Source organism: Lingula anatina, chromosome 3 (genome assembly GCF_051362555.1).
Source record: "Lingula anatina isolate TDL-2025a chromosome 3, LinAna3.0, whole genome shotgun sequence".
In the NCBI taxonomy this organism is placed as follows: Eukaryota; Metazoa; Brachiopoda; class Lingulata; order Lingulida; family Lingulidae; genus Lingula; species Lingula anatina.
This window is the reverse complement of record NC_141769.1, coordinates 10,619,128-10,644,717: the sequence shown is the minus strand read 5'-3', so window position 1 is coordinate 10,644,717 and position 25,590 is coordinate 10,619,128. Positions and strand designations below refer to the sequence as shown.

Sequence of the window (25,590 nt, the reverse complement as noted above, 5' to 3'; positions counted from 1 at the left end):
CATATCTAACAGATTTTTTCAAGGTAAAAAGCACTTTCCCCTTGACTAACCAACCTTTAATCTTCCCTTTCTTGGAAAAGACAAAAGGTTTTCCAAACACACCATTCAATTCATGACTCTACTTCATTCCACAATTTGGATTCACAAGACTTAGCTCCTTTTCCACTTTTTGTCACTTTTTATGAAACAATATCACGACCAGCCTTCATCCTTTTGGGCTTTATTTTACCGAGTTTAATAAGCTGCAATGACATACGACATCCCAAGCAAATACAATACAACACAATCATGTTCCAATAATATGTAAGAATAAATGTTATCCTGACAAAACATCCCCAATATATAAACGCACGTGCTTTCATCATGTAATATACCATAAATAAAAATGTACATATTGCAGAGCCCAAGGTCAAGGACATAAAAGCATGAAGTTTTGTTTGATAATTTACTTCAGTGATATTTACCCCATCATATATTACTTACCCCATACCATGGTAACATAGCACAAAAATGTATAATAAGCTTAATTATAACACTTGGCTTCGGTACAAATACCACACTCTAGAAGTATGACATTTGGCAAGAATGTGAGCAAATGTTAATAAACACACACTGTACTATCATACATACTCCTGTAATTATGAGACTAGACAACTAAGCTAGCAAAGATACAGGTACCAACCAGAGAAAAATACACTGCAATAATTTCAACCATTGAAAGTCATGTAAATACAAATTGAAAACAAAAAGTGTTTGGCAAAGGTTGCCAAAATAATTAAATTTACTCCTTTCAGAAGAACCTTGCCACCCATCAACCATCTTGGGCTGAATCTGGCAGTCAGCACTAGAACTGAGATTGAATGGATAGTGGAATTTGAACAACCATTAATTGAGCATTCAACCCTGTACTCTTCACTGATGACATCCATCTTGGTAGTGACAAAGCCCGTAGATTTACGACATGCTCACTAACAGCCACAACACCAGCAAGTTGGATGACCTCAACATGCACCTGGGAAAGACCAAGGTGATGACTTACAATCATGCCATGAGAGCAAAAGTTAACGTTGACGAGGAGGTGAACAGCAACATGTATGTGCACCTCAACAAGACATTAACCAAAAATGGAGACCTGCTGCAAAAGATCAAGAATGGCAGATAGCACTGGGTAGGGCAGCATTTGGGACAGTGGATAACATCATGAGGAGCAACAAACCCAGCAAGTAAATCAAGAGCATGGTGTTCAACGAGCAAGTGCTGTCTGTGATGGCCTATGGCAGCGAGACGTGGGCAATGACCAACACAAATATGCTTTCAGTTGCTCAGCAAGAGAGAGAAGGGATAATGCTCGGCATCACACTGCAAGATCAGAAGAAAAACACCTGGATCCAGGAACAGACAAAGATCAGAGACATTTACGAGACCATCATGACAAACAAGCACAAAAGGGCCGGATACCCTCTACCAGGGCAACTGATAGATTTTTTACAGATATTCACTAATATGTCTCTACATAGATAGATGGTCATTTTGGTTTTAAGACTAAGAACCAAAATGACCATCTATCTATCTAGAGACATATCTGTGAATATCTGTAAAAAATCTATCAGTCGCCCTGGTAGAGGGTATGGGCCGGACATGTGGCAAGATTTCAAGACAACCTCTATACCATCAGAACAACAGAGTGGCTTTAAGGCAGCAGGCAAGACAGCAGAGCTGACCAAAGACCAGGGCCCCGTAACTCGAAAGCATCGTGTATTGCGAATAGTGATATCACATCGAGGCTATAATGTATTATATGAGGCGAGTATGGGAGAGTTGTAGAATTGAGAAGCTTGCGCTCGGTCGCAATGCTCGATGCTTTCGAGTTATGGGACCCAGATGGAGGGACAAACTCCACCACCATCTAGGACCTACTGGGCCAAGCAAGACCAAGGACTATTGCCTGTGGAGATAGCTGCGAGAGGGGTTCCTCCATTAAAGAGTGACATATGGTGTGGCCTTGACATCGGATATTGATTGATTGCTTGAGCACTGGTTAAGGACCTTCTAATTTAAACAGATTGTTACGAGTTATGGGGAGTGTCAAGATAGGAGGATCATACTTTTTACTTTACCCTAGGAAATTTGGCTTATTATGAGATTTTTATTTATTTATTTATCTTTAATTTTTTTTTGGGGGGGGGTGGGGGGAATCCTACACAGTACAGCTTCAACACAATGTGCTCTGGCAGCAGCCCATAAGATTATGATTATCTCACCATAGGTCGTGTTCTGATCAACACCATTGAAATTAAGTCATGGGCCATGGTCAAAAATTGTAATTACAATTTTCTGTTTTTCTTTAATATTTCTTGATAAAACACTTTTTCTACAAAGGCTATGACCTAACAATTTTACAATGCAAAAATTACATATGATATATTCTAAAAATTAAAAGAAAAAAGCCACGTGTTGATGTACAGCACATAGTATATTTCCAAAACACTTAATATATATGTATCTGGAGTCAAAAGGTCAATGAAACCTACATAAACAATTAAATAACTAATCAAGCTTAATCAGCTCCTCTGCCAACACTTGTCAATGCCCTCGCTATCTTGTCAGCTTCTATTCTAGACTCTTGGATAAACAGTCAGGGGAAACACTATCAGGTCTGCAATTTGTAGACACCTAATTGCACAGGGGTTTTCCTCCATTGAAGAAGAGTTTTGTGATAGGAAAAATGCCCACAAACCAATACAGGCAATGCAGCACATTCATTAGCTCAAAAATTAATATATACAAGTGTCAAAAAAGATGGATTATAGATCATCGTATTATAAGAGAATGCCAAGACAGGAGATTAAATATACAGCCACATAATGCCAAGGCTATATACGCCATTTTATGAGGGAAATTTGCCAAAAAGGTGGTAAAAAGACCACAACTACTCCAACCATTATACATGTATGAGTTAAATTGCATGTGGAAAATGGTGTGCAATAGCATTTAAGCTATATTACAGTATGTTTCAGTACAAGACTTTGTGATAAATCCTACTGTATAGGTGGTCTTGGAAAATTCTGACAATAAAGAAATGGTATGATTTCACATAAAAAATGTGGTTAATATTCTGCAAATTCAATCAATGTCACAAAGTGTTGAATTATTGCACCCAGTGAAATTTAGTAATTAATTGCTTTGCAATGGCATGATAAATTGTATATATTAAAGATGGGTTGGATTGGCTCAAAATGGTATGATGAAATTTCAAATGGTATATCGATCATGTAATGGTATGGTACAAAATCACTAATGATATCAGTACAGTGTGACAATGTGTGGTGCATATAGATGCCAAAGGGGTACATTATGGTAAAGTATGGTGCATACATTTATAGTATGAAAGGTCTGGGATATGTTACATAATGCTTGATGCATGGTACCTATTTGGTACTGTACACTGGTATATGGTAATAAAAGAGAAAGAGCGTAGTTTGGCATATAGTGCTTTACAGTTCACATTAATAAAAGGTATTAGTGAGATAAAATGGCAAAAAGTAAATACTCGCTCGTAATTACAAACCTTCTACATAACATAAATAAATATTGAGTTCTTAGCAAGCAGAACATACTGAAGTGTCTACCAGTACATGATGAAGATCTTATCCACCAGACACAAGTACACTTATGGGATCAACCAGTGCTCCGCCTCAAGCATTCAATTAATTATTCAGGAAAAATAGTTCTTACTAAATTGCACACATTCTACAGACAGTCGTACAATCTGAGTCTGTGTATGATTTTGCCATGTGGTGCTCATCCCTCCGAGGTATACCTTTCCCTCCCCTTTTTTTTTACCAGTCAGATATAAACAATTTGCTCTGCAACACTCTTCAACCGGTCTATGATATAACCAGTATTTTAATCCAGCATGTTAGCCTGTGCGGCATCAGTCTACATCTGGTAGACCCACGCTATTTACACAAATGTTTCCATTTCCCTCGTAAATCCCAGGTGCAAATCTCAGGCTCCTGTGCTTAGCTTCTCTGTGCAGATATCATATACTGGCTGTTGCGAATCTTTTAATCAGACTTTGGTGTTAAATATGTATCAGCATCACCTTTACATATATTTTTGTTGTATTTATTCAATTGTTGGGGTAGTTTTGATGTTGCATTTTAATATACTCATGATACTGTAGGATCATGTTATTAATGCTGTTTAAAAATTTCATGAACTTCACAGAACTAATAAGCTTTTCAATAAAAAATTCTTACATCTTGGAAAAATACAAAAAGAAATCAATAATGTTACAAAAAAAAAACATTGGTAAATTTCCCCTACTTTGGTTATCTAATTCCTATATATCCCTGGTTTCACAAAGAAAAATAGGTCTGCTTAAACATAATAAAAACTTACTTCAGCTAGTAAAATAAACATGATCTAATTAATAAATGTAAAAAAATGTAAAAAGCTTTGAAATAAATATTCATCAATTGAATTGCATGAAAATTTAACAGGTACTAGTATATACTTGATGATTTTGAAAATCATTTTACACTGTATGCCCACACCATGTAGAATTTTTCCTCTGATGTGAGACTGAGCCATGGTACCATCATGACTGTAGCTCTGTTTGAAATTTATGTCTGCATTTATGAATATGTAAAGGCACATCTCATGCATTTCATGTCTTCAGTCTTGGAAGACATAAATGCATGCATTTCACCTTGATTCTACCATAATTTTTTTTCTTATAGTCAAAATTTACCAATATGTCCATCAACATAATTTTTTCCAGCTGTACGAGTACATAATAATGCAAGAATTTATACTTGTATTGTACTGACAACTATAAACTCAGACACAAACATTTGTAGATTGCTATGGCCATACAGCAAGGACATTATCTGTAAATAAAAGCAACAATATCAGTGAAGAAGCCGTATATATAAAATCTCATTTGCAAGCCTACAAAATCCAGCAGGAAATGGACTTGACTAAGGAGGTTTTGATAGGGCTTTATGCAGTTACAAACCTCAAAGTAAACCATATAACTGTGCAGTGCACCCACACATATTGGTGGAATCATCATTCTTTAATTCAATCATTTTCTTGTTGTGCTTTCTTCTTTCCTTCCCCTTTTTCTTACAGGCATGTATCATAAGCCACCCCCTCCAAACATTTATAAGAGCATTTACCAATCACTTTAATTAAAAGCAGTGTTTCTAAACATGTACATAATGACTACCAGTTTATCTCATAGCATCTATATATAATACAATAAATTTAAATTTTACTAACTTCAACTAACTTCAACTTCAAATAACTTCAACTTTAATTAACACAATATTGTATTTTTTAATTTTACCAACTTCAAATCATTCTTTTTTTCTTCAATTAAGTCTAATCTTCTCTAAGGAACATAAAGCCTCTTCTAATCATCCTCAGCCAAGTAGTTTGGTAGACATATGGAAGCTGATGCCACTCTTGATTAATTGTTTTCAGGTACAAAAATTGCCACCAGAAACATTCCTAATGTAGATGGGCATTAGCACGGGGCTCTTTTTCTACCCTAAAGGCAGGGAAGTCTGAAACCCTGGCAGTGAACCTTATATTTGTAAGTCTAAATGAGATACATGTGGTTCTTCTGTTTAAATGCTAGGCACAAATTAAAAGATAAAACATGCACTGCTATATGCAGTGCATTTAATTGTTATATGCATCACTTTAAAATATGGCAGTTCTGTGTCCACAGACTCAAACCAATACCTTATACTTTTATTGTACACAATTTGCTACTAAATTTGAAGATAAATTTTAAAACATTTTAGCAAATGAATGACAACTAGACTAGAGGTAATTTTATGATCTCATATAAATACCCAGGAGTTTATTATCTAGAATGAAAAACACCACCACAAGAGGTTTTACACAGTATGTGAAATCTGAAACAAGCATTGAAAAATCTTTAAGTATACACATGTATATTTCATAAAAGGATCAGACCATTCTCAAATAAACATCCAAACCATGTGATTAAAAAAAATAAAAAATACTTTTAGATTTTCATTTCACTTGGGTCTTGAGTAGCCAGTATTCCTTATGTCTTCATGTATGAACAAACGAAATCAATCAACATTGCCTGTATGACACTAATATGCAGAAAGTGTATCAAAATCAATTACATGGAGACTATACTTCAGTCATATCACACACACTAGGGCAAGGATGAAAAGGCAATTGCATATTTGGCTTTTTATTCTGACATCCTATGGAATTAGACTAATAATGTGATGGTAATATCTATTAAGCTCTCCAAAAATGATCAATGTTTTAAAGAATACACACCACAAAGAATGAGCCCGAGATATATAATCCAAACTTCAAGGGATGACAACTCTTCACATGGGACTCAAAATTCCACAATCAAAACAATGTGAGCAATTCATAAAAATGTAACAAATTGGCAGTTTTAATCATAATATTCGGATATTGTGAGATATAATGGGTCGTCATTGATTGCTACCCTTAGATCCTAAAAACATGCTCTTTTTTTAAACCAATCAATTAACTTTGAATGTCAGAAGGGATTCATTAACTATTGGTAATTATGAGAAAACTGTTGTTTACCCCAAGAAAATTCCCTTTATGGCACTTATGGCACTTTTCCTCAATAAAATGAAGAGTTGTGGTCTCTGAAAGTGTTCTAGGAGGTTGGCAAGCTGGTTGCATGGCAGCAGTGTCAGACTCACTGTGCCAATTGTAGGCCTTCAGGTCCTGTACTTCAGCTTTTGCCCAACAGAAGGTTGTACACATTTCTACTTCAAGCTTTCTTTGCAAGATAGTAGTAAAATAGTAATGTCGCTTTTATCTGTGACTTGGCTCCAAAGAGCAACTAGAGAAACTTACATCAGAGAAATGCCTAGATTCCTGTTGGTCATGGTACTTAGCAACCAAGCATTTTGTATCCTTTAATAACATAAAATGCCTTTCATTTGTGCACTACATACATACATTGTGTTGGGAAGTTTCACAGACTTTTAACAATAATACTTCACATTGTGTTCTGGTTGTCATGATAAGCAATGAAGAAGAAACAGTATCAGTATCGTAGAACAGTCAAGTTTTTTTATTGGACATATATTTTATAGCTGTGTAACCTCTGTAAAAATGAGAATCATTTTTAATGGTAAAGTCTTATTTGTAGCAAATCAGATAGTTGCTATACATTCCAATGTAAAAAATACCATTAAAAGAACATGTACTTTTACAAGCAACTCAAAGATTTCTGGCATCTGCCAATGGTTGTTCCTCAAATTTCCCAGCTGGTTATCAGATAGTTAATTGATCATCATTTCAAAATCCTTATCTGTATTCACAAAGGTACTTGTACTTAACTCTGAAAAATGGATAAAAATAAATCACCCTGTGTTCAACCTCAATGTACATTCTTACCATGGGAATTTACCAGTGCACAGATATATCAAAGTATACCTCAAATTTCCCTGCTGACAAATGAGGATCCAAGGCAAAAGTGATACCAGGTAAACAGACAGACACACATGCTAGGCCTTGGTGGATAACCTCTCTGCCAAAATGACATTTGAGGTTCCCAATGAAGTTTTATCTTTTTTATTAAGCAGATCTGTCTAAGTTGCCAAGTTCGGCTACCACTGAGGTGGAACTGGCGATCTCTGATAAAAGAACACCTTGAGAAAGTCAAAACCATCACACGCATATTGATTTATCTTTAACACAGGGGTAACTTCCTCCTAAAATGTCTGCTAGCTGTGCACTTTTAAAATCTGGGTAATAACTTCCACTACAGTTTATATGAACATAAACATTACTGGACGCTGTGGTTTAACTCTAAACACTATATAAATACAGCAATGTATCAATTTAAAATGTATCAGCCACAATTAGGGCTAACCTGAGATGTTAGTAACTGAACTGTTGCCTCCAATTTTTAACATGAATATTGGTAAACAAGTACCTGCTTTACTCAGACTGTTAAAGGAATATTAAAACATATGAGTAATACATTGGAATTTAACACTGTTGATTTGTTCCACTTACATTGCTTATTTGAAGAGATGGGGACAGAGTTTCTAAAAAAGAAATCAATGTGTGTGAGTGTGGGTGTGAATGTGCAACAGAACAAATGAAAAAGAGTTGTAAAAATAATTAAATTAACAATTTAATAAAATAATCATTGTATATTTTGGTCATTCTAAATAATTGTATAATATTAATAAGAGTGCCTTGTGTTTTGCTGTAAGTGAACAAATTATGGGAAGAGGCAGTGGAGCATATATATCACTGTAAGTTCAATTGACCTTAACAAGTTAAATGTCTTTGGCTTAATGAAGTATACACATTAAAATAATGAATGATAGAGAAATTCTCTGGACTACTGGGTTGAGACATATGATAAGTTAGATAACTTGAAACATACAGAAACACTGAAACAGTCAATTCTCTTATCATACAATATTGATTGATCATTAAAGTAAACTGTACATATGAATCAAATAAAACTTAAGAGTGAAAATATAAATATATAGCTCTTTAAAAAATCCAAAACACCAAATGCAAAGTATTAATTATTGTCACATCTATTTTGGATTAATGGTTAAAATAAACCATCTATGTTCAAAATACAATGGCACATGGAATTCCACTCAAAAAATATAATTAATTTACTTGTTAAAATACCTTTTTTCTAACATTTAACATTTTTATAGTTAAAAAAGGGGTTCACAACTAACTGAATATATATATATAATACCCAAATACTGTCATAACCAATATTATGTCAAACTTAACGAATTAACTCATCTAACACAATATCACATCATTAATATATATAACTTACCATGAAATTCGGCTCGAGAGTAACCACGGACAATGTACTTGGATTCCCTGTCTTTGTTCGGGTCATGGACTTTGATAAGAATATACTTAAACTTCCCCTGGTCTATATCCACATCTGCCACAGCATCCAGCTTTGCATTGCCTGTCTTTACAGTCCCAGGCATGTTCTTGAAGGAGTGATTCTGACCCAGCGCTGCAAATTAAGATCACACAAAGTGATCAACAATTAAAGACAAAAATAGTTAATATATAATTTGGAGATATGATTATCTTCCCTTGGTTAAATCAGCTACCAGAGCAAAAGACAGCTGTAAGATGAGTTATCACTTGAATTCCTCCTGAAAGCTCAACTCCTCTTTCCACTGCAGATCACGATGGAACAACGTTAAGTACATGAATCAGCGATCGACAAGAACAAGCGCACTCCACGAAAAAGGAAAAAAGGGAATGTATTTAAACTGATAAATCCACTGTTCCTACATTTGACATGCCAAGTGGGTTCTTCTAACTGACGAAGCATGAACTCTCTGAAACTGGGTGACTAATGTGGAGCACCACCATATAAGCATTTATGAGGGAGATGCAACGAACAACGCGCTAACTGATTGCATGGGATGTGACTGACAAAAGGCCTGGCAGAAACTGAACCACCGAGGCGGTTGTGTTTTGACCTTTAGAGAAGCCTAACACGGCGTTTCAGCAATTTTAACCTCACTAATATGACCCTAAAACAATCGGTTAAACAAACATCTAAGAGCATATGGAATCACTCAACATGCATCCGTATCATGTGAAGATTTACCTGACTGACTTATCGTGTTCAACGCCTTTGGTTATTCCCCCAAACGAGGCTCAAGGGGAATCCCATCAAAATTGTTGGTTACGAACTCTCTGATTGGCTAGTGTGGTGCAGGATGAAAAAAATGGCGGCGCCCACAAAGAAGCATGAAATTTTAATTCTACTGTTATTTTCAGCTTTTTCAGGACATAAACAGGGAAGTAATGCTGACGATGGACCACAAAATAATAAAGAAGGTAATTTGACCTTCTTTCTATACTTCCTATTAGCTTGCCTACTCGTTTTCTGCTTTCTTCTGGTTTCACTAGATCGCAACTAGGAACCATAACTAATACAATGTACATGTAGGCACAGTTTTATGCATAAGCATGTCTGTTGACGTTTTCTGATATGTGCTGTTTGCGCAAACAGTACACATTAGAAACCATATACAATACAGGAGAGCAAATCTATCAATTTTTATGCAACTGCAACCAGTGCTAGCTTGAGCTGTTGAGTTACATGTACATTGTACATGTAGGTGTGATAGGTAACATTGGTTTTCAGACAGGTGGCATCCACAGTGGCACTCAAGAGAAAATTTCCCTGACCAACCATTGCAGTTAGTGAGGCCAGGACAAGATCATAAGACTCTGGAGGTAGTTGAGGAAAACTTCAAGGTTAGTACTTACACAAGTTACCTGTGCTTGTTAGGGAACATATAACCATTACCATATGAAATTATTTTCACCCTGTGTTAAGTAATTATCATATATGATCCAGCTACCAAGCTTATGATCATTTATGTCCAGATACACTGCAGTTTGATAAATTGAACCCCAACGCACCTGTATAGTTGATTATATAAAAAAATCGGTATTGTGATACAGTACAAATGAAATAAGTAAAGCGAAAACAGCAATTACCAAACGCCTACATGTTTACCTGTAACTCTTGATTGATGTTGTCCACTGCTATGGGCACATCTAGGTGTACCAGTACTGTATTGCAGTGTTTGACCTTTGTTTGAAATAGTACAGGCCAATTTGGCCAGTGTGCTCTGAAAGTTACTGGACAAACCGAAAATGCACAAGCCAGAGTTTGGCCAGCTTTATTACGAAGTTACTGGCCAAATATTCAAAGTGCAGGCCATGTGGTAATGACTCATGATGGAGATGTTATCATATGCAAATAAAGAAAAAAAATTAAAAACCTTTTTTAAACCTAGAACTGTGTTTATTCTTTAGTCTACAGATTTTGCACATTCTAATCTAAATTTAACATAAATATTCATATTTATTTACCCCACTTTACCTAGAGATACTTTAATTAGATTTTTAATAAAATTTTCTGTACTTATATTTCTAAAGTTTTCTGAACTTGTACTCCGTGAACATAATTTGTTTAATGAAATTTATATTTTGTATCTTTAAGTTGCATCATCACACCAAGAAATATTCATACAATAGATGCAAGGATTTAAGCTTCATGCTCTTTACTATATATTTGTACATAAATATATATATTTTTTGGGGGAATCGGCCGGGGTGAAATTGTCCTGATACCGATGAAGAGATAAAAGTCAGTATAAAGATCAATTTTGTCTTAAAAACTGCTCCACATCCTTCTCAGTCATTTCATTGTCTTCATCTGAATCACTATAACAGTCATCAAACCCCACATCACTGTCACTGCATCCCTTTTTACAATTCTTGGTGTTTTTGGTTTGGTACCTGCAATTTTTAAGTGTCAAGTTTATTAAAGACTGCCAACACAATCATTGAGTCAGACATAATCAATTACTGGTACATGTGATAAAGAGCTAAACATTTAACAACGTTAAAATCAACAATTGGGACAAACAAGTAGACCATTCAGATATGGGGTCTTAATAAATATATATATAGAAATACTCGTTTCAAAATAAATATTAAAATGAGGTTAAATTAAGCACTATCATAGCAGGGGCGGATTTAGGGCGTCTTCTGGGTCTTCCGGAAGACGGTCAGATTTTCAAGTTTACATTGCCGGGCATCTAATGTTTTCTGTCGGAAGATGGTCAAAAATGGAGAATGGATCAACAAAGATAATTTGGAAGACTGTCAGAAAATATATCTGGATCCGCCCCTGCTATCATTATTAGAGAACTTGTGATATTCAGGGTGAACTCCGTAAGTCGCACTGACGGAGATGCAGTCGGTGAACTGCTGAAAACCTAACGAGATTGTTAAAAGATTCAATTGTATCCGAGTTGAAATAAAATTCATTATTTTGTATTATTTGTATAGTATTGCACTGTACTGTAATAGCGTGCGCTAGGTAATTCAAGTTCTCGTACCCTACACACGTTGCACGTCGCACGCATTTAACCCCCTCCCCCCCCCTTTTTTTTTTTTTTTTTTTTGTTCCGCTCAGGAAAAAAAATCAGAAAACGTCAAAAACATGCGTTGGGTTAAAGAGCTCAGACTATTAGTTCGTTTCTGCTTTGATTTTGTTTACTTACCACTTCAAGTTGAAGCCGATTCTGCGACGCTCTCACTCTCAGTCTCTTCTACTTGGCGTTTTGAATTGTTTAAAAACTTCTCCATGCAGCTTGATGATCCACGTGCATCACGTTTTCTCCCGGAAGCGTCAACTGCGCAAAATCGCAAGACGTAATATATAAGTGAAACGAAACAGACAGCATTTCCTATACTTCGTCAAAACCCGGCGCGCAAACGAAAGCTAGATGCTTTCAAAAACGACAGCGAGACTGTGAATACGTCATTACGGAATTCCCCAACTTCAAGCAATCACGATTATGAGAGTGAAAACGAGGTTAGCAGTAAGGGTAATCCCATGAACTTCCCTGTAAATTTTGGCATACGAGTCGGACTTAAATTGAGTCTAAATTTTGCCGATAAACTTAACACAGTAAGTTGACATAAATCGCCAAAATGGCGACTTGCACCATAATTTTCACTCGCCAGATTTAATTTAAACTCGCATTGGCGAGCTGGCGAGTGCGAGTGTCAAACGCTGGTATTGCAATTGCTTACTTGAAGTGTGATGATCTTTCAGATGTTACAACGGATTGAGGGGTCGGTTGCTACAGTTGCAGTTGTTGGCAAATTTCATACTGGGAAATCTTTCCTTTTGAACCAACTGATGGGAAAATCCAATGGCTTTGGTGTAGGACCCTATGTCACTCCACAGACTATGGGGATCTGGATGTGGGGAAGGGTACAGTAATAATATTTGATCTTTGTTATGTAATTATGTATAATTGGCATCAGTTAAGTGTTAACTCAAAATAAGATTATTTGTGATCTGTACATTTGTATCTGTTCTTAATTTTTCCTTTATTATTTTTCTAGCCACTAGAAATAACCAAAGAAGATGGACAGAAGCTCTCTCTAATATTTTTGGATACCGAGGGATTTGCTGCCAACAATGTCTCGGAGAATTATGATGCTAAAGTATTTGCTGTGGCAACTCTACTCAGCAGCTATCTAGTATACAACTCTGTGAAGATCATTGATCAGTCTGATATTGACTATCTGGAACTACTGGCCAGAAGAACACAGGTACACCAAGCTATAACTAAGCCAATGTCACTTCAAACAGCTGGTAATTAACAGTGCCTACCTGGATTAACAAACAGCATTTATTTGTCGATTCCAGTAAACTATGGTACATTTATGTTCTCTGTTCTTAATCTCTGACAAGTAGAATTTTATGCACTAGACCACATCTGCAATTCTTAATATACTAGTTTATTTAAGCACTAATTTTGATGAATGTGTTTCTATACCTTAACTGAGATATACACAAGAGAGGGATTTATTTTCAGCTTTTTGCCTTAGGGGCACAGTTGTCAAAGACCAAATGGACTGATGATTTCAACCATGATTTGCTTAGTTTCCCCCCATTACTTTGGGTGAGTGTTTTTAAGTGTTTTTAATATTGTATCTTACACATGATCTGTGGTTTGCATTTAAGTCCTTGTTTAATATCAATAAAATAAGACCTGCTTGTGTTGTCTTATTTTGTCACTCAAAGTTTTTTAATGTATTTTAAAACATTTGTTACATATCTGATTAGAAATAAGGTCAACTTTCTTCCTGTTTCTCAAATTTTGTTAGGTGCTGAATATATAGCTACCTTCTTATTAGAGAATGCATTTTGCCAAACGATGTGGATTTTTTTTATTGTTTAAAAAAACATAATGTATTGTTATGGTCTTTGTTCTAGGTTGTTCAAGATTTTTTTCAAGTAACAGAGAATAAGGAAAGTCCAAAAGAATGGCTCCATCGTCTTATGGAGACACATACAAGAGAGAATGAGGAATATGAAATCAGTCTGAAAGGTGACAGCCAATTGAGAACGTAATGAGATAACTCTTTGACAGCAAAAAGAACATTTTGCTAAATGTTTATATTTTCAGTGAATTTTTGTTTCTGATTGTATTATACTACATAAATTAATAAAAAATATGTATATCCTTGTTTTGGAATGTCATAACTGTTAATGTTCTGTTATTCAAAATTATTTGCAGACAACAAAGTATATAAACAATGAAATACAGTCAGTATAGTTTTCCATAAATAAAATTTGTTGATATTTTTGTGCTAGGTATATTCAAGTCTGTGGATTGCCACACTATGTTCCTGCCAGCAACAAAGAAACAGCTTCTCATAGACTTATCTAAGGTATTGTTTTATATTTTCAAACAGTCTGGCAATAATTTTAGGACAGATGTATGCCTGTTCAAGATAAGGTGATGTGATAATTTTAATTTTGATTTTGAAGATATCAAAAAGTAACTTTAAATTTGTAGGCTGCTGAGGATGAACTTACACAGGAGTACAAAGAGGAAAGAGATGCTTTAAGAGAGAAAATCAAATCAGGAATACAACCCAAAGAAAAGAATGGTACTTTGTTATATATGATATTTTTTGGAAAAATAGCCATAGTGATACAGTGGACTTACACAGTAATTTTTTAAAGATATTAAATATCAAAATTTATACAATTTACTAACTAATTAAGCAAAAAAAGTAAATAGCATATCTATGTTCAACATTAAGGAAATGTTCATATTACAATCTAATGTGTCTTATTCTTTTAGGTAGATGGTCATCATATATCATAGTGTTTTTTTTAACATATTAATAATCAGGTATTCAGTTTTGTTTTTTCCTTAAATTTTTTTTCCAGACAGAGCCATAACTGGCCCTGAGCTTGCATCATTATTGGAAATCTTGGTCAGTGCAGCAAATGAAGGATCTTTGGCATCAGTAAGTATCAGATTATTGTAACATTATTATGTCGTTGAGAGCCCATATATTGTATTACTCTGTATAGGATTTTTGGTCTTTTGCTATCTATTCTCACAAGTGAAATCAACCTGTTTAGATAATTATGTAAAACACTTTTTCCTGTCATATTTTTAGCCAAATGCAATTCAATGTATTAAAAGAATGTGTTTATCTTGTGGCTCCAGAGATACCATTAATTACATCATTTTGTAATAAGACGGCACCCTACAGTGAAACCTAAAACAGTTTATTTTACTACAACATTGTCATTCATAACACTTTTTTGTCAGCACATGGACTTTCTGTAACTGGTTTGTACACCCAAATCTAAATGAATATTTCACAAACTATCTTGTGAAAACCTTGCCAAGTCTTAGGCATTGCTTCCACACTAATTAAAGCAGTACTTTACTTTATTTCATCTCCAGATCCCTAGTCGTTGGGATGCCTTCATCCAAAGGCTCCAAGATGGCGCCTTAGAGGACTGCACCAGGTTCTATGAAGGTGAGATGCAAGTGCTCAGTGAAATGTATAATAATGGACCAGTCCATCCCAAGGCACAGGAGGTAATAAGACATTATGTTTAAGAGAACTTTGAGAGTTATGGAATAATGTTTATTCTTCACATTGTTTAGATTTACAATTTGTTTGAATCTGTTATACTAGACTTTCAATTAAGACAGTCCACCATCTGTGGGACTTTCATTGTGGTTTCTCATGTTTCAATTGTTCAGAATCTCAGACATAGCATGCAAGGTCATTTTCAGACAAAGAGGAGCTGTATATGTCATATGAAACATCCGTAACAAAAATATGTCCTTGTCATCTTAAAAGACACAGGTAATACAAGTTTCGTAGCAGATTCAAACTTTGTAAATAGTATCATTTACTGTATATGGATGACTCTTAATCTTTATAAATTTTGTAGTCTTCTAAGTAACTATGCACTTTTAGTGTTTGCTTGTTTCTTTGCACTCTAACTGTAGCTAAGCAGTTATCTTTAATTAAGCCTCTCATTGCTATGACATAGAGAATTACTATATCATATCATAGCATTGCTTCCCTTTTAACATAAAGTCACTAGTATGAATAGAAATCTCACTTTTTGTCTTTAATCCAGTTTAAAGAATATGTATCAGTATCTTCTTTGAGTGCAACATCTTTCAGATTTTTTTACACAATTTTCCACTCAGCATTAGTATAGCTTTTCCTTTCACGTAATGCATAGTTTATAGTTTCAGAAGTCGATTTGTTAGTTGCCATCTTTCACTTTCCATGATATTTAACTGCTTATAACCATTCTTCTATCTCTTCTGAAGGAATGGCATGAACAAGTATTCAATAAATCACTCCACCTTCTAGAACAGCTGTTGTTTGGGTAGGTGTAGTGCAAGTAGTGACAGCAGTTTGGAGGTGACGTGGCAGTGAGGATCATGTGTTCATTTATAGAATGTTTACAGTGTTGTGTTTGAATATCATCAAAATAATATCATATCCTGTTTCTCAGTACTTCACAATGATGTAAAGCTTTCAGTGTCTGTATGTATTCACAATATCAATGTTCCTTTAATTATAGAAAACAGATTAGCTCTTTTATAGTGGTTATAGCTTTGTCATCTTTTAAAACAACTTTGATGACCAGGTCCATGGGTATTCAATTTAGGTAATGCACATTTGTTTAAATTTTGTGAATTGTGCAGTTAATTACAATTTGCATATCTTAAAGGCTTGGTGATAGGGTAACAGAAGCATCTAAGGAGCTAGATCACAATATACGTCACAAGTTTGAGAAGAGCAAGGACATGAATGAAAAGAGGATAAAGCTAAAGTGCAATGAGCTTCAGCACAAGGTTGAGGTATGGGTGCATTCAGAGCATGTTGTTCCTGGACTAACAGATCCCTGTGTCAAATATGGCTGACCCACTTGAAAGCTTGCTGCATAATCTCCTGATAGACACTAAATAGATTCATGGCAAGGATTACGTATGCGATAAGGTTTCAAGTGGGTCGTACATATTTGATCCAATTGGTTTTGAATGCTGCCTATGTCACCCTGAGATTTAGTTTCAAAACCTTCCAAAAGCTTCCCAGTACACTTTTTTGTTGGTCTCTGATAAGCTTAAACATAACAGAAATTAAACAGCTTTTATAACCGATTCCCCATCAGTTCACTGTATTCAAAGTGAGGTTATTTCACTCTCTGTCACAGCTTCACTTATCTGTCTTTCAATCAATTTACCAATACATCTATCCCCACCACTACTTCTTTGAAAACCTCAGAGTATGTACTCAAAAACATTTGGCTATAAAATGATATGATAATGTTAAATTTTTGGATAGTAATTTTGAAGGTTGTTCCTTCAGTAACACTCAAATTATCAAGGAATTGCTTGTCATCTTGATATAATAAATAGGTCAGCACATTTAATTTGTTGGTGATTCTGTGCCCTGCATCTCCAGCTATTTTGTAGAGCACAAGTGGATTTAATGTTTAACTTAACAGCAAAATAAAGCACATGACTTTAATGTTTATCATTCATCAACTTTGTTGTTGTTAACAGCTTTGATTTGTTTTTAATTGTCTTAAAGTTCTTGCATTTTGAATGGTTTAAATGTAATTAACATGATTTTTCAAGGAATGACACTGCATAATAGATGATAAGTTTTAAGATTGGGATTTTCCATGTTTTCAGCTTGATGCAGAGGAGGCATTGAGCAAAATGAAGCTTCCACTGAAAACATCTGAACTAGAGCACCAGATAGGAGTTCTACACGAGAAATCTCTGTCACAGTTCACTGAGAGCATCAAAAACTTCACTCCAGAGGCAGATAGAGCAGACATCATTAAGAGACTTGGGGTATAATGTGAATTTCTTTTAATTGTTTGTGCATTTTTTACCTATCCTAAACTGGTTTAAAGCAGCAAGGATTTGTCATATATGTTTTATTCTGTTGCATTATCTAGTTAGCAAATTGTTATAATATAATTTGTGAAAGAAATTTTTAAAAAACATTTATTTTGGTGATAATGCTTTAAAGTTTTGAATATTTTAGTAAAAAACAATATCTTCAAACAGTGTTTTTGTTCTTTCAGAGTTCTATCACTAGTATTGGAGACCGATTTCTCTTAAAGAACAAGCAGGCTTTAGAAAAGACATTGCATGAAGGAATAGAAAAAGCCATAGGTTAGAGCTCATAATTTTTCTCATATTTATTAGATCAATGTGACACTGCTCCATTGCGTAGTTCTGCTGGCCTGCTTGTTAATGCAACTTTGTATCAATGATTCCCTTTACTATGTTATGAAAAAATATTTTGAACTTTGTGTTATATGTATTGTAAACAAAGGATGCTTCATCGTCAGTTTCTTTGCAGGACAGTTTAAGAAGCTTACTGAAAACAAAGATAGATTTCCAAGAGCTCCAAAGGAGATGTCCCATGTGTTGAGTTTTGCCAATGAAGCTGCTGAAAAGGTGATAATTTGTTCACATTCAAAAGCTGAAAGTTCACATCAGCAATACATGCACTCACAAGTACTTTGGCATGCACACATGCAAATGAAGGATTTAGATATACCAGGTTATGCACTGTAAAGCTGTAACATGACATACATAAATATATCTTCCTTTGTTTCAAAGTAATACTGAGTCAATTCTCTGATTGTGCACGTCCATGTATGTATACAATTATGTTTTATTCTTTAATTAATCTCATTGTAAGGAGTTGTACTTTTACTTATTTGTGTGTTGGTTTAATAGTACCTCATTTCTTTCTTCTGAAGGTATTCCGTACTGAATGTGACAAAGCCAGTGAAGAAGATTTATACAATGTTTACCAAGGCAACCTGAAGGTTTGTCATATTTAAAGGAAGTGCAAGAAGTTAAACTTGCTATAGACATGAAAGACAAAACAAGTGCTTTGTGTTTCCATTCGAGTTCGGTAGACCTATCTTGCAATAGATTTCAATGGTATTGGTATGAAGTGCCATTTGCTCCTCACAAGATAAGTAATTGTTATCCAGTCTACCATTATTTTGTGTAAAGTCATAACCATATAATGTGGTGGCAAATGGTAATTAGACAGCCATCTAAAGTATGAAGTTAGGTTAATGTAGCTTGACAGCAAATACCACTTTACCAGACATTACCAGACATTATGTCAAACCCATAAATTGTTTGTGGCAAAACCAATTTTCTATATTGGGTCTAGAGTGTTCTCTCATAGAAGAATTGATAATTAATTGTACCACCAGCGTTAGCGCTGGCGGTACACATGGTTTCGGTCCCGTCCGGATCGTTCCGCCGGCTCCGCCGGACGGCTACCGTTACCGCTTCTCCTCCTAGACGGTAAGGGCCCCCGTACCCATCTCATGGATTTAGGTCACCTATAATCTCAACTCGTTCCACGTAAAATTTGGGCTTTGTCGGTATTGGGGTCTGGGTGTGGCACTCATTGCAATGCACCCTTGTCTAAAAATGGCAAAATTAAATGCTAATTATCTACCCTACGGAAGGAGTTATGGGAAAAATTTCTATAGACGGCTTTCCAAAAGTCATATGTGTAGATTTCAAATATACCCTTGGATTTGACCTTTGACCTTTACTTCAAGGTCAAATGGGCCAAAATTTTCAAAAAAATGAAATTTTTTACGAAAAAAAATTTTTTTGCCCTGTTATTCAGACACCACACAGACTTAACCAATAATATTATTGGAAAGTGTTACCCTTCAGGTCATCTTTCATCTCCATGAATTTGGGGTCAATCGGTGCATTTTCACGGGAGTAGCGGCCATAAGATACCGAAACTGAAAACTGTCTCTAATTCGGGAACCGTTAATGCTAGAGAGCCATTCTTTTTTTGCATTTTGTAGAGCATGTAAAGCCCAACACTGGAGGTGGTATCGGTTTTTTTGTATTCCATACGGTTTTCGAATTACGCTGTATCAAAAAGTACATATTGGTGGTAAAGGCAAAATGTGCAGTACGGTAATGGATAATAAATTTTGAACTCTGGAAAAATACATAAGGCTTGGCACAGCAGACAACTTGTGTTCAAAAATGACATTATTTCATCAAATTTGAACTTCTGAAACTTCAGAGCACCTCCTATTTCAAGAATTTTGACCAAAATGACACTTTCTTTATTTTAATTAATTTTTTCTGTACGAAATTTAAGGCACATTATGGTAACTCCAAAATTATAACATTTAGTCCCTTATATATCCAAAACTGGCAGAGATAGGTCCATAGTTACTATTGAAGTTGAATAGGAAGTCATATACTGGCAATCTTACTATGACCTTGAAATTGACCTTTGACCTACTTTTCACCATGAACTGAACTTTGCAAATTTTTCTTCCCTTTTATTTCCAAAACTGGCAGAGATAGGTCCATAGTTACTATTGAACTTGAATAGGAAGTCATATACTGGCAATCTAAATGTGACCTTAAAATTGACCTTTGACCTACTTTACACCATGAACTGAATTTTGCAAATTTTGCTTTCCTTTTATCTCCAAAACTGGCTGAGATAGGTCCGTAGTTACTATTGAACTTGAATAGGAAGTCATATACTGGCAATCTAAATGTGACATTAAAATTGACCTTTGACCTACTTTTCACCATGAACTGAATTTTGCAAATTTTGCTTTCCTTTTATCTCCAAAACTGGCTGAGATAGGTCCGTAGTTTCTATTGAACTTGAATAGGAAGTCATATACTGGCAATCTAAATGTGACCTCAAAATTGACCTTTGACCTACTTTTCACCATGAACTGAACTTTGCAAACTTTTCTTCCCTTTTATCTCCAAAACTGGCAGAGATAGGTCCATAGTTACTATTGAACTTGAATAGGAAGTCATATACTGGCAATCTAAATGTGACCTTGAAATTGACCTTTGACCTACTTTTCACCATGAACTGAATTTTGCAAATTTTGCTTCCCTTTTATCTCCAAAACTGGCTGAGATAGGTCCATAGTTACTATTGAACTTGAATAGGAAGTCATATACTGGCAATCTAAATGTGACCTCAAAATTGACCTTTGACCTACTTTTCACCATAAACTGAACTTTGCAAATTTTGCTTTCCTTTTATCTCCAAAACTGACAGAGATAGGTCCATAGTTACTATTGAACTTGAATAGGAAGTCATATACTGGCAATCTAAATGTGACCTCAAAATTGACCTTTGACCTACTTTTCACCATGAACTGAACTTTGCAAACTTTTCTTCCCTTTTATCTCCAAAACTGGCAGAGATAGGTCCATAGTTACTATTGAACTTGAATAGGAAGTCATATACTGGCAATCTAAATGTGACCTTGAAATTGACCTTTGACCTACTTTTCACCATGAACTGAATTTTGCAAATTTTGCTTCCCTTTTATCTCCAAAACTGGCAGAGATAGGTCCGTAGTTACTATTGAACTTGAATAGGAAGTCATATACTGGCAATCTAAATGTGACCTCAAAATTGACCTTTGACCTACTTTTCACCATAAACTGAACTTTGCAAGTTTTGCTTCCCTTTTATCTCCAAAACTGGCAGAGATAGGTCCATAGTTACTATTGAACTTGAATAGGAAGTCATATACTGGCAATCTAAATGTGACCTTGAAATTGACCTTTGACCTACTTTTCACCATGAACTGAATTTTGCAAATTTTGCTTCCCTTTTATCTCCAAAACTGGCTGAGATAGGTCCATAGTTACTATTGAACTTGAATAGGAAGTCATATACTGGCAATCTAAATGTGACCTTGAAATTGACCTTTGACCTACTTTTCACCATGAACTGAACTTTGCAAATTTTGCTTTCCTTTTATCTCCAAAACTGGCAGAGATAGGTCCATAGTTACTATTGAACTTGAAAAGGAAGTCATATACTGGCAATCTAAATGTGACCTTAAAATTGACCTTTGACCTACTTTACACCATGAACTGAATTTTGCAAATTTTGCTTTCCTTTTATCTCCAAAACTGGCTGAGATAGGTCCATAGTTACTATTGAACTTGAATAGGAAGTCATATACTGGCATTATAAATGTGACATTAAAATTGACCTTTGTCCTACTTTTCACCATAAACTGAACTTTGCAAATTTTGCTACCCTTTTATCTCCAAAACTGGCTGAGATAGGTCCGTAGTTACTATTGAACTTGAATAGGAAGTCATATACTGGCAATCTAAATGTGACCTCAAAATTGACCTTTGACCTTCTTTTCACCATAAACTGAACTTTGCAAATTTTGCTTTCCTTTTATCTCCAAAACTGACAGAGATAGGTCCATAGTTACTATTGAACTTGAATAGAAAGTCATATACTGGCAATCTAAATGTGACCTTGAAATTGACCTTTGACCTACTTTTCACCATGAACTGAATTTTGCAAATTTTGCTTCCCTTTTATCTCCAAAACTGGCTGAGATAGGTCCATAGTTACTATTGAAGTTGAATAGGAAGTCCTATACTGGCAATCTAAGTGTGACCTTGAAATTGACCTTTGACCTACTTTTTATCATGAACTGAACTCTGCTAATTTCTTTCTCTTTTAACTTCAAACTTGACAGAGATAGGTCCATAGTTACTCTTGAACTTGAATAGGAAGTCATATACTGGCAATTTACTGTGACCTTGAAATTGACCCTTGACCTACCTAACGAAGAACTTAAATTTGATTGTACCATATATATTTTTTGCAATAGTTTAAAAATTCTTGTTGATTGCATTTTTACAGCTTGTCAAGCACAAAACTGGTGGCTGTGTCCCTTATTTTGTGTATGTGGGGGTCTATACGAAGCTGGTGGTACAATATTCGGAGGCGGTATCGCCTCTCTGATCCTCTAGTTTTAAATATTTAAAAATGGGAATGAACAAGTTTTTCTATCACACTTTAACTATAAACATATATGGTCATTTTCAAACAAGTCCTTTTTAAAGACAATAGCAGAATATGTCGTCATTTTAATAAGTTGTATGATAAAATTATATTGTTTTTCAGAATCAACTTGTTGAAGTCTCAAAAGCTTTAGAAAAGGAAAATGATGAATACCTGCATACACAGATCAATGTCAGGGTTGGTTTATTCTTTTGATAGAACTCATGCCATGTTTTCAGTCAAATCAGATATTATCTTGAGAAATATTAGATTATGTCAGCCTTATAGAGAAGTCTGTGATAAGTCCAAGAGAAGCCGTAGTGCAGGTTAAATCATTGCCCAGAAGTTTCTCTGGAAAGAATTCATATTAAACATTTTAAAATTTATATTTGAGCTTTGGATAACTAATTGAAGTACACAAATTGGCTTTTTGTGAAAACATAAAGAAATAGTTTATCATACTCACATTTCATCACAAATTTGGTGGAAAATAAAAAACAAATAATGATTTTGACTATAATAACATTGGCTTGAATTAAAAATGGTGCATAACACTGTCTAAACCTTATTACATCACATCTTCACGAATAGGTGAGAGAACTGCTGTCTTTATTCACTGATTCCACAGATGCTACTATTATGCCACTGCCAGTCAATGACACTGACCTGGAGGAGAGGTGAGGGCTTCCTTTGCCACAGTTAAGGTGTATTAGTATAATTATACTTACCCTCCTATTTACAGTATGTATATTTGGTATTTTATATTAATCCTGATCAGGACAGAATTGTTTTTTTTTTTTGTTTTTTTTTTCGTTTCTTGTGTAAGTACGTGTATATTTTCACATTATTTTACTTCATTCCTTTTGCAAATTGGTTAAAAAAAATCCTACTGATTGTATTTTTGTGCTAATGTGTATGTCACAGGTACTCTTCAAATTTTAGGTTATACCAGGAAACTAAGAATTGTGAGACATCTTACAGAGATGAGTTTGATGAATTTTCTACATTTAAGAGTTTTGCAGAAGGAATGATAGAACTCCAGGTGAGGATGCAGTCATAATGGAAGCAAATCAAACTCATGTACACATTCAAGAGATATTAAAAAGATACCTATTTAGAATGTTGCAACAGTAAAGAAAATCTAATTTGATTTTGGTAAAATAGCACTTTCCAAGAACTTGGTACATTCAGCACAGAGGATTATTCATGTAATAGTTACACTGTCCCAGTACACTTTCACTGGGTCACATGTAATACATTGTCACGAGAAACATTGCTAATAAATACAGCACTTCAGCTTAAAATAAACAAATGTTGTTTCCTTTAACCCAAATAGGCTTCTCTTCCTAAAGTTTGCTCTGGTATTGACTCAAATGAAGTTACATTTTAATATGTGTTGCTGTTTTTTTCTCATTTCATTAGAGGGGAATTCACAAAATTTGTGGAAAACGTCGTCAAGAAAATGTGGAAGCCTTTGCAAGAGAAGTGGAAGCCCCCTTAAGAACAGCCAAGCAGCTGATTGTGCTGTCTGCTGACAAATATGACACTGTGTTTAGTGTGTCTCAGTTTGTAAGTGGAACTTCTATTTTTATACTGTGATTTGTTGTGCACAAATGAAATACCACAGTTGAAATCCACAGATTTATCTTTCAAGAATTAACAAGACAGACTATTGCTATGCCTACACATCTCAATCTCTCTTAACTCTATCAGGAGCATCTTTTTTCAGTCATCTGGAATGTAGTTTTTTATTTGTAATCGCCATGTATTTCCCAGCAAAACAGTATAGTGATTTTATTAAAAGAGAAATTAGGTAAGTCTGTTTTCCTACAGATAAACTTGAAAGTGCTTTATTTTCATATCTTCAGATACGCAAAGTCTGCCTGCTAAATCTTGATGAGGGTAAACCAAAACACTGGCCACTGGATTTAAAGTCCAGCATTATTGACCACTTCATGGAGAGTGACCAGGACATTCAGACTATAATGCTAGAGAAGCAAGGACTGTGGTCGAGCATTGTGGGATTTGTACAGTGGATTATGTGGTTATTAGGACTAAACAGTTGAGGTGTGCTCATTGCTTTAGACTGATTCAATTAATGGTGCTAAAATTTCCATTTTTCTTAGATTAGACCTAGTTTTCAAAAGAGGGTGCTTGTTGTTTCAGTATTAGTAAGTTTCTTTATTTCTGCACTGTAAAAGTGTAGAACTTGCCAAGATAATTTAGTCCTATAGAATTTACATATCCAGCGTAATTGGCCAATAACTGAAGGTTTCCTTTGGGCGAGAAAAAGGTTTTTTGAAAACAAACATATAACATACCTACAAATTTATTGAAATAATTTATATATTGTATCATATATATAAAAAGAGAGGTAGTGAATGAGATGCATTTGATGAGTTTTGGAGGAAATGGAGGGGACGGGTTGAAGTTTATCGAGCATAAGGGGACCTATTCTTCCATGATACTGGTAGCTAACTACATGTGGTAAAGAAAAATTAATCATTTCTGGAGAAACGTGATGCATTATTAACTATGGGGCATGATGTATTGTCTCTTTAAAAACAATTATTATTACCATCTTTACAGAGTGGACAATGAAGGACTCGTTTTACAACCATTTATTGTGTCACATGTTCCTCTGTCTTGTTATCTGTGATACAGTGGAAAGGGTGCTAAAACAGAGAAACGTTTTTTGCTGGAAAGATCTCAATTATGCAATGGTTTGGAATCAGTTTAATGGTGCAATAAAGTGTGATTTTCAGTTAA

The 25,590-nt window shown here is 34.9% G+C and overlaps 2 protein-coding genes across 2 annotated transcripts in view; one reads left to right on the top strand and one right to left on the bottom strand.

Annotated features, from left to right (window-relative positions):
• Window positions 1-9,793, bottom strand: part of LOC106157674 (14 kDa phosphohistidine phosphatase) — a 21,787-nt gene extending 11,994 nt beyond the window's left edge. Inside the window, exons 1-2 of the mRNA XM_013533387.2 lie at window positions 9,668-9,793; window positions 8,867-9,058 (exon numbers count right to left, since the gene is read on the bottom strand). Of these exons, the coding sequence (XP_013388841.1) occupies window positions 8,867-9,029 (163 nt within the window). The 5' untranslated portion in view covers window positions 9,030-9,058; window positions 9,668-9,793. The remainder of the gene's footprint in view (window positions 1-8,866; window positions 9,059-9,667) is intronic.
• Window positions 9,763-25,590, top strand: LOC106157673 (uncharacterized). Its single transcript, XM_013533386.3, has 21 exons — window positions 9,763-9,900; window positions 10,211-10,323; window positions 12,704-12,865; window positions 13,000-13,209; window positions 13,476-13,562; window positions 13,877-13,991; window positions 14,258-14,334; window positions 14,463-14,556; window positions 14,843-14,922; window positions 15,372-15,509; window positions 16,263-16,321; window positions 16,670-16,799; window positions 17,637-17,801; window positions 18,038-18,128; window positions 18,319-18,416; window positions 18,725-18,793; window positions 22,945-23,019; window positions 23,413-23,498; window positions 23,764-23,863; window positions 24,244-24,390; window positions 24,690-25,590. The coding sequence occupies exons 1-21, from the start codon at window positions 9,780-9,782 to the stop codon at window positions 24,885-24,887; spliced, it is 2,415 nt and encodes an 804-aa protein (XP_013388840.2). The 5' UTR covers window positions 9,763-9,779; the 3' UTR covers window positions 24,888-25,590.